The following is a 12945-nucleotide window of genomic DNA, read 5'->3' as shown; positions in this document are numbered from 1 at the left end:
AATTCTCGATTTTGTTTTACTCTTGCATTGCAACAACTATTTTGTGCAATTGTAATATTATATTATACTAAAGGGAGAATAATTTGTAACATGTAAGTATATTTCAAGTGCGTCAAGACTGTTGCTTTCGGGTTTTACACAGTATTAAAGAAAACATCCCATCGCTATTTTCAGGAACTTGCCTGTTCGACAATGGGAGGTGCAGAATCGGTACACAATCGTGACAATCATCAATCCAAACGGCCTTGGAGTGAAAATACGGTAAACACATTTAAATATATCGCCAGAAATTATAAAAAAAAATAAAACCCACCTTACCGTGTAGTGATTGTTTTGTGTCAGGCCGGCAGTATTGTGGCGACGAGTGCCGAAACGAAACGGTGAATTGCGTATCATCACGGATCTGAAGGATAATCAAAACAAGTGGAACAAGCTGAGCGATTTGATTTGGTGTATGCACCGGAAAATTGCCTGTATGTGATTCTCTCAGAAACAAGGCACGCAAGACAGAATAAATCAGAGTGCATAAGATACTTCCCCATGCTCCGCCACCAAATTGCCAGAAATTGTTTTTCTAATGTGAAATTTACTTTTATTTCTCTTCGAGTTGCTGTGCAATGGTTGGATATTGTAAAGATGCGCAATTATATCTGCAAATGAATGACGGGCACTTCTCCATAGCTCTGGGATTCAGGAGGGATCACATGTAGATTAATATATTGTCGGATCATTAGGATTAAGACAGGGAGCTGCTATTGATATGCATATTTGGTGTCACCTTGTAGAGAATCGAGAATGCTTACCGCAATATGTTGTAGATAAACTTGTCCTTAATGGTGAGCAGCCAATAACTACTATCGACGGACAATATTTCATGGTGGAAAATGTTCTCTTGCAGAGACCATACTCTATTAGTTTAGTGAGATTATCTGTTGCAGTCATGATGCGAAAATTGGTTAGATGATGAAATTGGTGGTGATACTGTACTTTCATGCATATGTTGTGATGATGGACCAATAGGGGCTCATGCTAAGTTACTATTGATTTGTGAATAAAATACAAATCTTTTTAAAAACAACGATTTTTTAGTTTGTGTGACAGTTTTACGAGAAAATTCAAAGAATCATTTATTTTTGTCTATTGTGGAGCTGGCGGTTTCCAGCAGAAGGGCTTTGAATGTCTGTTCGCGTTTTCGCTGATGAGATGAGATCTTTCTACGAAGGAGTTAATGTGCGGTTTACTAGATAGTCATGAATTTCTTCTGATTACAGGCTGATCCAAGCAATTTAATTACTTGGTTAATTTTACGCGGAATGGCTTTAAAGTGAAAACACGTCGAAAATGTCATAAATCTTTTGAAATATTTGTATCATTCGTCCATGGAATAGAAATCTAACGTTTTAGCCTGGTGGGGCTTATTATACCATCCTACCCACCTTCTTTACTAACCATGCATATGGAAGACCTACTTTGCTGAAAATGAAGTAATCCAAATTATCAGCACGATTACCCAATCAAGCCTGAAATACCAAAAGTCCAGCAATTTTAATTAATAAAAATTACAATTAGTTACTTCCTATAGTCTGCGATCTGTCTGATAATGAATTGACCATTATAAATTTACAAATTGAATCCGATACTGGATGCAGACAGTGAATCTTCACGATCTCGATGAAATCCGGTGTAAATCATATCTCAAAATTTCTTGAACCAATCGTTTTGATTTTTGCACAGTTTTTCTTCTTTACATCATTGCCCAGACTACAAGAGCTTTTTGCAAACTGCTTAATATTATTATTTTACAATAACATGTTAATCGTTGTTTTAGCAATAATCGGACCTTGATTTTAAAGTGCTACGAAAAAATCGAAAATCGACCAAAAAATAAAAGCTCCCTTAATTACTTGTGAAATGCTGTGAAAAACAACTATGCAAATGTCTCAACGTTTGGTCCAAACAAGACATGACAATAGAGGGGGTCGTTTTTGTTCCAATTTTACGTCAGAATGTTCCAGCTCCTGATTGGTTGATTCTGACTTTTTGCACCGTAAGCAATGTTACTGCAGGGATAGCTAAATGATGTTTGGCAGTGTTGCTATATTAATAGAAAAATAATGTAATTACTTTTGACAAATAATAGGTTTGTTCCAGTACATGGAAGTTACTCCCTGTTGCTCCGGAGCAAAAAATTCTTGCTCCTTTTCACTCCGGTTTGCCACCAGAAGAAGAAATAAGAGAAGAAGATAGTACAGGAACGGTTTTCTCCCTGTTTGATCCGGAGTACTTCCAGTTTCTCCTGGTACTGGAACAAACCTAATATTATTATCATTAAAAGCGAGGGGAACGACACTCCGTGATTTGTTGATGAAATGAACTTATAATTTATAATTCTGAACGATTGATAGAGATTGGCATTATTTAGTTCGAAATGCATTCGCATTTGCAACATTGTTTGAAAATGGTTTCGAATGGCCTATAATGGTTTGAAATGTGTCATGAAAAACAAAATGTATTGCTCGAAATTTACGTTTTGACAGTTTCAGTGCTCGATGAAACAAAAATAAAACATTTCCAGCAGCATGACTGCAGGAACAAATCAAAACAAAACATAAATTTTGTTGCCAGAATTATTGAAAGATTCGAACATTGAATATATAAGGTGGCCAGTTCCAACAAAATGTCGAAATTCGAACAAAATTTGTTTGAGATTGGATAGATTTGTTGTAATTTCTTCGATTTTTGCTCAATTTGTTAGAAAATTGTTTAAATTTTCTAAAATTACCGGAAAAACTACGAATTTGTGTAAAACTGAACGGAATATAACAATAATTCTGAAGTGACGTCCCCCTCGGTTAAAAGAGTAAAAATGAATAAATGAATCTAAAATTTGTCAGAAAATGGTTTCATCAAACCTTGCTAAACACCCATGACATTGAAAAACGGTGCCCTTTATTAATATAATGGATTCAAGATACAAAATATTGCAGGCATAAAATAGATGAACAAGAATCCATTTTCATTTTAAAAAATAGCAACACTGTTCGGAAGATTTCGGTAGGGTGGAAATCTGCGAAAAGAAGAATGTCGAATGAAAAACAAGAAGCCGATTGTCACGTCTTGTCTTAGGTTTGTTCCAGTAGATTTTGAGTTATAGTGTATACCGCAAAACAAGTTTTCGATGTGGTGCCTTACTGAAAAGACAAACAATCTTTGTATCGAAAGTACCTGCCGATAATATTTTACACCCCCCCCCCCCTTAAGTTCCGACACGATTTAGATTTTTCCGTATTCAAGTTGTTGCTGTTCTATCATTATGAATTAAACCAAAATTTGTACCTCAGCGGAAATGAAAATCGTTCAAGATAGGCTAGAAAAGTATAAATTATGAAACAATATAAGCAAGCTCCGATAACATTTAAATAACGATCAAAATGAGAATATTTGTAGCAGCTTGTTTGCCGTCATATTTAAAAGTGTTACTTAGGCTATTGCGCATTTTGCACCTAACAAGACTCCTGCGTGGAAAATATTTGCACAGTGCATTCCCCTCACTACACATATACATATGCCTTCTGTATTCTCGTACCCTATCTGACAGTGCGTTTTGTTTTGTGGTTGCCATTTGCTGCTGCTAGATTAGGTAGATATTTTTCAAAATTTTATAACGAAAGGCTAAACTAAGACAAGATGTGATATTTTGTTATTGCAGAACCGTTTCCAGCCTCGGTAAACACGGTTTGAAGCAACGGACGATTTACAACCCCCGGATTCGCATCCGGAAGTTGAGTTTAAATAGAATCAACTATTCTCGGGAAGATCCTTAGCGTGACGATGACTTTCTTTATGCTACGTTGTCAACAGAAATGATTTAATGCAGCTTAAGATTGTTCGACACCGGGATGGATATCAGCAAAGCAGAAAATGTTGATATCCAAAAAAGTGTATGCGGATTTTCCCAGAACAAATTGCCGGAAGGATTGCTTGGTTGCTGATTGCGGTACGGGATTTTAAGGGAAGAGCCATAAGCGGCCCTTACACGTTCAATATTTATGTCAATACTAGAGAGTATTGACAAAAGTATTGTACGTGTAATGGAAAATTTTTTATTGGCGATGTGGATTTCAAACGGGACTGAAATATTGTAACAATACCGTCAATACTGGTATTGACAAAAATATTGAACGTGTAAGGGCCGCTATAGTTTCACTATATGTTGTTGTCAAAAATCTGCAAAAGTATTAGTGAGCGAGGAAAACTAGCTGTCAAAAATGTCACGCGCTAGAGTCTTAAAATTCATAGGATAGGCCAAAGAGAATAGGAAAAGAGACGAATAGTGTGAAGCCAAAAATACCTTATTGAGCAGACCAATCGTGCAATGTAAATAAACATTACTCATGCCTGAGTTGGAGGAGATAAGTATTGTAAATCTATCAAAAAAAAATTTGAATTTTCGTCAGAATTTAGTGCAATCGTGATTGTAAGGTGCATTCTAGAGTCTATGTATGAGTAAAAACAAGTTTTAGAATTATTTCATCTCTTTGTTTCGAAATTCACATCGTTTGATAAACAAATCCAACGATCGACAAAAGGTTTGTTTTCAAAATATAATAGGAGTCATTTAAAGTGCCGCCTTTGGAAACGGTTGCCAAATTCTAGTGTTGAAATCATCGTAAAGGGAGTGTTGCCGTTTTGACTGATTTTCACTCTGCGTCTCTTTCACTATTCTCTTTGGGATAGGCAATATATGGCATGGCTTCATTTACAATTTTTATTCAATCTTAGTTTTGAGCTCCTTCGAAAGCAGTAAAAAGATAAATAAACTTCCACTTGCTTATTGTGTTTCTTGTGAGAAGATATAACTAGTATTTCATTACATGGTGTCTAGAAGTGAAAATTTTCGCGATTTTCGATCAAAAAAACGGGTGATTATCGGAAAAGAAGAGAAATAAGGCATTGCAGAATTGTTTAGCAGTGAAATTTCGGAGGTGCGATAATTCTCTAGCCAAGAAGCGCTGAGAGTAGATTGTCGGCATCAGCACGGTTTAAGCGGCGTCCTATACCTATGTGAAAAGTGAGGTTAAGTTATGGAAATTCAAGGCGAACAGCAAGCCCCAGTGAGAATGATGGCATACGGAGTTCATCCACCAAGTTTTTTGGATTTATCCAGCAAAACATTGCAGGAAGATTTCGCCGACTTCAGACAAGCATGGGAATTTTATATGATTGCAGCAGAAATCGAAGAGAAAAGTGACGTAATAAAAGTAGCTTTGCTTAAGAATTTTCTAGGAACTGAATCAGTGAAAGTGTTGAATACGTTACTGGTTCCTGCAGCACAACTTACACCAGCAGCGATTTTAACAGCACTCGAAGGGTACTGTGTGCCACAGACGAATGAAACGTATGAACGATACATCTTCAACACGACAATGCAGGTGGATGGAGAAGACATTAACAAATTCCTTACTAGACTTCGGAAGCTAGCAGAGAGCTGCAACTATGGCCAGCTTAAGGATTCGCTGATTAGAGATCAGATTGTAGTAGGCATTCGCTCGGATGATACAAGGAAAGCTCTTTTAAAGACGGTAAATTTGACACTAGCGGGAGCAATCGACACCTGTCGCGCGCAGACATTGGTGGAGGATAGAATGGCAGCAATGAGAATCAAGGAAGAGCCACGGGATTATGAACCATCGGCTGAAGTAATTGCTAAAGTGAATACTAACATACGACGAAAGTATGAATCATTCCGAGAAAGCTGCAAATACTGTGGACGTAGAGATCATAAAATTGGAGACCGAGAGAGCTGTCCGGCGAATGGTGTTACATGCCGGAAGTGTGGAAAACAAAACCACTTCGCTAGAGTGTGCAAAGTACAAAGTGACGAAGAATATCGAAGCACTAGAGGATCACGAGAAGCATCAACCAATGAGCAAAAAAGTGCAAAAAAAGTGAAAATGATTGAAGATAATAGCGACGATAGTGAGGAGGCGGATTACATCACTAGCATTGAAGAGGTGAATGTGGTGGAAAAGAGGATTACGGTATCGGTTGGTTTCGCAGTGCATAGAGGCGAAGTGCAAAAAATTTGTTGCCAAATCGACACAGGAGCATCCTGTAACGTAATCGTGAGAATTTAGAAGCATTGATGGGCAAGATAAAGATAGAGCCCAGTACGACGAAGTTGCGCGGGTTCGGAGGCCAAATAGTGTCGGCTGTTGGAATAGTAGTCCTGCGACATGAGAGTCGTGGGAAGAAATACAAGGTTGTGTTTCAAGTGGTCGATTTAGGGCCAGGAGTTCTCAAGATGCCGCTTCTAGGGTATAAAACCTGTTTGGCGCTGGGAATAGTGAGCATTCAAGATGTGAAGGTAGTAGAATACAAGAGTGAGCAAAAATTTAAAAAAAATGTTGAAAATGTGGAAGCCGAAAAGATCTTGGAGAAATATAAAGCAACATACCACGGAGATGGTAAATTGGCTGGGCCAGTGGACATTATGTTACAAGAATGCGTAGCGAAACAGCAAGAACCAAGAAGGGTACCAGTTGCTGTGAGGGATAGACTAAAGTGTGAACTGGACGATTTGGCAAAAAGGGGCATTATTGAGAAGATTGAAGAGCCAACTGAATGGGTATCTAATATAGTGATCGTGATGAGGAATGAGAAGTTGCGAATTTGTTTGGACCCAGTGTTTCTAAATCGTGCAATCAAGCGTCCACGATTTCAGATTACGACAATGGAAGAAATATTGCCAGAACTTCATGACGCGAAAGTGTTCTCGACATTGGGCATTAGAAATGGATTTTGGCATGTCGAGCTTACGGAAGAAAGTAGTAAAGTTACAGCATTTTGGACGCCCTTCGGGCGATATGTGTGGAAAAGGTTGCCATTTGGATTGTCAGGCTCGCCGGAAATATTTCAAGCGAAGCTGCAACAAGCGTTGCACGGTCTAAAAGGAATTGAAGTGTTAGTAGACGACATCTTGTGTATTGGCCGGGGTGCAACGGATGAAAAAGCAGTAGCAGATCCCAACAAGAACCTGAAAGCGTTACTTCAGCGATGCCAAAACCAGGGAATCAAGTTAAATCGCTCAAAAATCAAGCTTAATCAAAAAGAAGTGTGTTTTTTTGGACATGTGGTGTCGAGTGATGGTCTTAAACCAGATCCAAGGAAAACGGAGGCGATAAAACAAATGCCAGAACCAAGAGATGCGGCCGAACTACAGCGATTCCTCGGGTTAGCAACGTATATGGCAAAATTTATACCTAAGCTATCACAACTGAGTAGACCGCTCAGAGAAGTCCTGATTCCGGAGAAATGGCACGGGGGGAAACAGCAAGCAACAGCTTTTAGTCAACTAAAGAAGCAAATAACTGAGATAACAGTGTTGAAGTACTATAATCCAAAACTTGGTGCAACGATCCAATGTGACGCCAGCAGTTATGCTATAGGAGCTGTACTATTGCAGGAGGGACAGCCTGTTATGTTTGCTTCCAGAACTTTAACACCTACCGAGCAAAGATACGCTCAAATAGAGAAAGAAACTCTTGCGATACTCTTCTCTTGTAAAAGGTTCGATCAGTACATCTTTGGACAGAAACAAGTGACGGTGCAGTCTGACCATCAGCCCCTGCAAACAATTTTCAAGAAACCATTATCTGAAGTGCCGAAGCGGATCCAGAGGATGATATTGAGTTTGCAGCGGTATGATTTGCAAGTGCAATACGTGAAGGGAAAGCACTTAGTTTTGGCTGATACACTGTCTCGCAATATTGATATCAACAAATCCACGACAACAGAGAATCGTGACCCATTATGGAGAGCCATCGAAGATATAAATGCATTGGAGAGTATTGATATTCATCCTGAATTACTGGAACGGATCAAACAATCAACGCTGAAAGATGAAACCTGCCAGGTGTTGAAACAGTACATCGTCAACGGATGGACGAATGAGAAAACCTCGGTGATTGAGTGTGTGAGACCTTTCTTCTCGTTCCGGGCAGAGTTAGTAATTCAAGAGGGTGTGATACTCAGGGGAAACCGAGTAGTGATACCTCGTGAAAATCGTCTAGATCTTTTAAAATTTTTGCATTATAGTCATCAAGGGGAACAAGCAACTCTCCGCAAGGCGAGAGACATTATCTATTGGCCGAACCTGAATGATCATGTGCAGAAAATTGTAAAAATGTGTGACATCTGTAACCAATACAAGAATTGCCAGAGATGTGAGCCTATGCAGAGCTCGGAAATCGCAGAGCATCCATTTCAGATCGTATCCATGGACTTGGGAGAACTGACTCACGAAGGAAAAAAATGATAATGTTGGTATCAGTAGACCATTTCTCCAATTACTTTGAAGTGGACTTTCTAAATAGTCAAAGCACGATGGAAATAATCGATCGATGTAAGAAAAACTTCAGTCGAATGGGCATTCCACGAAAAATCATTACCGATTCAGCTAAACAGTTCACCAGCCAAGAGTGGATAGGATTCGTACGTGATTATGGCAGCACACATGCAACTAGTGCCCCATACCATCACGAGTTCAATGGAAAAGCTGAATCTGCAATTAAAATTGCGAAGAACATCATCAAGAAAGCGTTGAAAGATGGAAAAGATATTTGGTTAGCTTTGTTGGACTGGAGAAATACACCCCAGTTAGACGGTTACACACCGTCACAAAAGGCGATGGGAAGAAAGACGAGAAGTATTCTTCCTGTCACGAGTTGCCAGCTTCAATTACAAATGGTAGATACGCAGAGAGTTAGGGATGGAATAGAGCTCCGTAAGGTGAAGTCGAAATTTTATCATGATCGGAAGGCTCAAGAGCTGCCAACGCTGGTGAAAGGACAAGAGGTGTTCATTCAGTTAAAGCCAGAGAAAACATCCGAATGGACACGTGGAAAGATAACAGAGGTGTTGAATGACAGGGACTACCAAGTGTCAGTCAACGGTGGAATCTATCGCCGAAACAGAAAATACCTTCGTGATGCGTACTCTACAACACCATCAGATGAAACAGTACTTCAACAATCCGGTAAACAAAACGATGATAAGCTAAATGCTTTTACCAACATATCAGAAGACAGCTGGAATCCAGTCTCAAGCACTCCGAAGCCAGAAAATCGAACCTCACCAGCGAATTCATCAATACAGCCACGAATGCCGCAGTCTACTACGCAGAAATCACCACCAGAAAATCCATCCTATGATAAGGAGAGACCACATCGAACGGTACGCCGACCGATCAGATTCGATGATTATGAGGTAGGAGATGTTTTTATTAATGAAGGGGAGATGTTACAATGAGTAATAATATGATTCTTGATTTTTGAGTACTATGAATATACCAAAATGGAACTATGTGTATACAGACAAGAAAGAGATAAATAAAAACAGAGACACGCGGGCACAGGACAATAAAAAACGTGTTTCATTACAGCTAGAAAAGGGTACAAATTGTGATTATATATTCTTTTCTTTTACTCTTGTTAATATAACTAAAAAATTGTGAGAAAATTAAACTTCACTCATTTTGATAGCCATAGGTAAACTAACAATTGAAAACAATTTTCATCTCTGAATCCAATTATAAAATGTCGTTCGACGGTTTGTTTCAAAATGATTCGACTTCTGCTAACCTGCAATATAACTCTTCAATGTGGCGTTTTGAAATGAGCGTGTAGCGCCTTCTAGATATAGGACGATAAATATATAAAAAATTGCATTTAAAATTCGATTACACCTGTTTTTCGTACGGGATAAAACTTGCTTACTTGCCCTCATATGGTTTGTGTGCAATATGGGCCATCATAATGCAAATGATGGTCAAAAAGTTGATTCAAATTATTGAGATGTATGCAAGAGGAACATGGCGGCCTTTTACACTGTTTTCGTTTGGTTTCAGGATGCAGCCATTTCTGCAATGACAGGTACTAACGTCTTAGGCCGGACTAAACTCAGGCCTAAAATCAAAGATAGTACCGTGTGGCGGTACCAACTAATTTCAAGCTTACCGCTATAAGTGTTCAAATCGGAAGATCCGTGCTGAAATTCGGCCTTTCCTCTCTTTTCATCGTGCGCCAAAGAATTAGCATTTATTGTATGGGTCGCGGACACCATGTTCAATATGACGTGTGTAAAACTAATACATTCATTTCTGTCCCTTCATCTTGGTGCTTGCGGTAACGAAGTGACGCATTATGGCTGTGTGTCAAAATTGCTTCACAAGCGCCACGCTCGGCGAGATGGTGCATTCTTCATAATTTACATAGACCATTTTTCTGTGGGCGATGAAAATTCATCTCGTGTTACGTCTGTTTGTCTGTGAATATACTATAACAGTTTTGTAGCCGGAATTCACATTTGTTTTACCAGAAATGTAAGATTGTTTCACATATAGAATATTTTAATCTGAAAAGTTTTGAACTCAACCGAAACAAAACTAATATTTTGACAACATTGGTCGGGAGGGGTGTGTCATTTCAACAGGGGTTAGCAAAATATAAGAGGTGAGAAAAGAAACCAGCTGACGGATCCTGTCCTAGGAAAATAGTCCTTAAAGGAGTCTGACTGCGCAAAATAAAAAAAAAATTGCATTTTTCGGATCTCTAAGATAAGAAAAATATGCTCAAGAAAGGAATTACTCGAATTCAACATGGTTCGTCTGCTAGAGCCCATCAAACTACCAACTATTAAATCTCATACGAGGTTGATAAAATCGAATCAAAAGCTGATGAAATCGGGGGTAGATAAAATCTGGGGCTGATAAAATCGGTTCTTCACGTATCTATGGAAGATAGGTATTAAAATTCAATGGAAAATTCCACAGTGATTTCGCATAGTTTAAAACCTAAGGCTATGTAGCTTATTTCGTTGCGAGTAGCTTTGTTGAAGGATGCATATTAATTGGATGTCACCTAACAAAGTCATTTAACTTCTAAGGTTGAAAGAAAAAAAATCCGATTACAAGCATGTGCTAGAGATGCATGCAACATATAACTTTATAACAGAATATTTTTCACTACAAACTCGCATCAATTTGCTGAATTTATTGCATCCATTGCCGATTTTTCATATATTTTCACCTAGTCTTGAAAATTCTTGAGTATAATAATCTATTAGGATAAAATATAAGATAGAGTTAACGTGTTCATTCCATGAACCCCCACTTCCTCTTTCCATGGACTGTTTCGTACCCCCTGTCATCCCCTAGATTGTCCAAGCGATATATGGAAGGTTCGTAATGTCATTGAAACGATTGGGGTAGTGGGAGCTAAAGCATACTGTACTACTCTAATATGACCAGACGCCAGGACTTGTCCGGCATAACCAGACGTTTCGGAAAGTATCCAATCTTTTACAGCATGCTGACGTTTATTCCTCAGAAGTAATCATTTTCACCAAAATATTCATTATTTTGAGTCCTGATACCAACAGCCTTATTCGGCATTAAGACGAATTGGTTTTTCGAAACAATGTAGTTCGATCCAATGGTACCCCCATTTGATTTTCATGTCGCCACTAAGAAAGAAAATCTCAATCGTTCGAAAAAGCATAACATAATACATAATAATAGAGAATGGGACTGCAAATCTTCGAATAATGTGAAGAACGTGTAAATTGAGCCAAATTATTCTGATTCACACGGTACTTATATCGATAATTAGTACGATTGCTGTTGTTTCAGTCTTACACAAGGGAAATGTACATCTGTAATAGATCGATCCGATAATTGTTTCCCCTTTTTGTTTTCTTTAAACACATTTGTCAACATCACCGATATTTTTGGTAATATTTGGAATTCTCTGCAACTTCTCATTTACTCCACTGAAAAAATATTTGAAATTTCAGTTATTTAATTGCAAAACGATTTAAAAATTCCTACATGAAATATCAAAATCTGTTGTCTAGAAAAAAGTTGTAGTCCGCCTTATGCCTCGCAACATATCCTTCGAACTGATGACGAATGGTTCTAGAAAACCGTCATCACCGCAAGAACTAAAAAATCATACGTGTCTACAAAAACCGATCTTGTGAGTAAAACTCAGCATGAAGGGCCCTTTGCCCTTATTTTCGCTACCTCAACCAAAAAAACTCCAGAAAAGGTAAAATATTAAAATTTTTCTTCGATCTCGCACTTCTGTCACTTGAATCAAAGGTATCGATTCGAAAAGTCACGGCGCATCGACTAAACTCACTCAGTTGCGACTGTGAGAATTAGGTGAGAGTTCATCGGTGTTCATCCGAAGTGACTTTTCTCACTGCATTCGCCTGTCAGAATCGCGCAACTCAAGTGACTCGCCGCGAGTCACCTCACTCGCCGCGCAGAATAGGGCCGAGGAGCTAGTTACAGATAACGGCACAAACTTCGTTAGCACCCTAATGAAGAATGTATGCAAAATTCTAAAGATAAAGAAGATAACTACCACTGCGTACCACCCGCAGGCAAACTTAGTAGAGAGAGAGCCAATAGGGAATTAAAAATTTACTTAAGACAGCACATAAGTGGAGAACACGACACTTGGGACCAATTACTCCCATTTTTCACATTCGAGTACAACACTACAACGAACTCATCGACCGGATTTACACCGTACGAATAGACCTTTCTCGTCAAAAAATTTTATATGATAGGATGCTTCCTTTTTTATCCCCAATTCGTTACTGCTGATTGCTGCGATGATTTGGTACCTCTAACTATTGAAAAAATCAAAAATAGTGCAAGCTGCTCATTTAACCCCATATTCTGAATACCTATCTCGCCTTGTTTCCCCGTATTTTTACACCATTTGGATGAATTTCCTGTGGGGAATACTAAAAGGATGCCAGATCTGCAGATTTTGCATTTTCACTGCAGATGTTTTGCAGATTACAAATATTTAGCAGAACAAAGCCTATGCCAGCCAATTTATACACAAGCCTTCAACATTTTTGATCATTTAA

General features: G+C 38.6%; 2 protein-coding genes across 2 annotated transcripts; both read left to right on the top strand.

The window, feature by feature from the left end:
• Positions 1-3091: 3091 nt before the first annotated feature.
• On the top strand, positions 3092-6137 carry LOC131691327 (uncharacterized). Its single transcript, XM_058977618.1, has 2 exons — positions 3092-3640; positions 3710-6137. The coding sequence occupies exon 2, from the start codon at positions 5085-5087 to the stop codon at positions 6135-6137; it is 1053 nt and encodes a 350-aa protein (XP_058833601.1). The 5' UTR covers positions 3092-3640; positions 3710-5084.
• Positions 6138-8385: 2248 nt separating this feature from the next.
• Positions 8386-9309, top strand: LOC131687581 (uncharacterized). Its single transcript, XM_058971671.1, has one exon. It carries the CDS (start codon positions 8386-8388, stop codon positions 9307-9309), a length of 924 nt encoding a protein of 307 aa, XP_058827654.1.
• The last annotated feature ends 3636 nt before the right edge of the window (positions 9310-12945 follow it).

The sequence above is a fragment of the Topomyia yanbarensis genome, chromosome 3, assembly GCF_030247195.1.
Source record: "Topomyia yanbarensis strain Yona2022 chromosome 3, ASM3024719v1, whole genome shotgun sequence".
In the NCBI taxonomy this organism is placed as follows: Eukaryota; Metazoa; Arthropoda; class Insecta; order Diptera; family Culicidae; genus Topomyia; species Topomyia yanbarensis.
This window is presented reverse-complemented; position numbering and strand designations above follow the sequence as displayed.

What these genes read in the sequence shown, in the direction of transcription:
- LOC131691327 (XM_058977618.1), top strand. Translation starts at nt 5,085, where the DNA reads ATGGAAATTCAAGGCGAACAGCAAGCCCCAGTGAGAATGATGGCATAC.
- LOC131687581 (XM_058971671.1), top strand. Translation starts at nt 8,386, where the DNA reads ATGGAAATAATCGATCGATGTAAGAAAAACTTCAGTCGAATGGGCATT.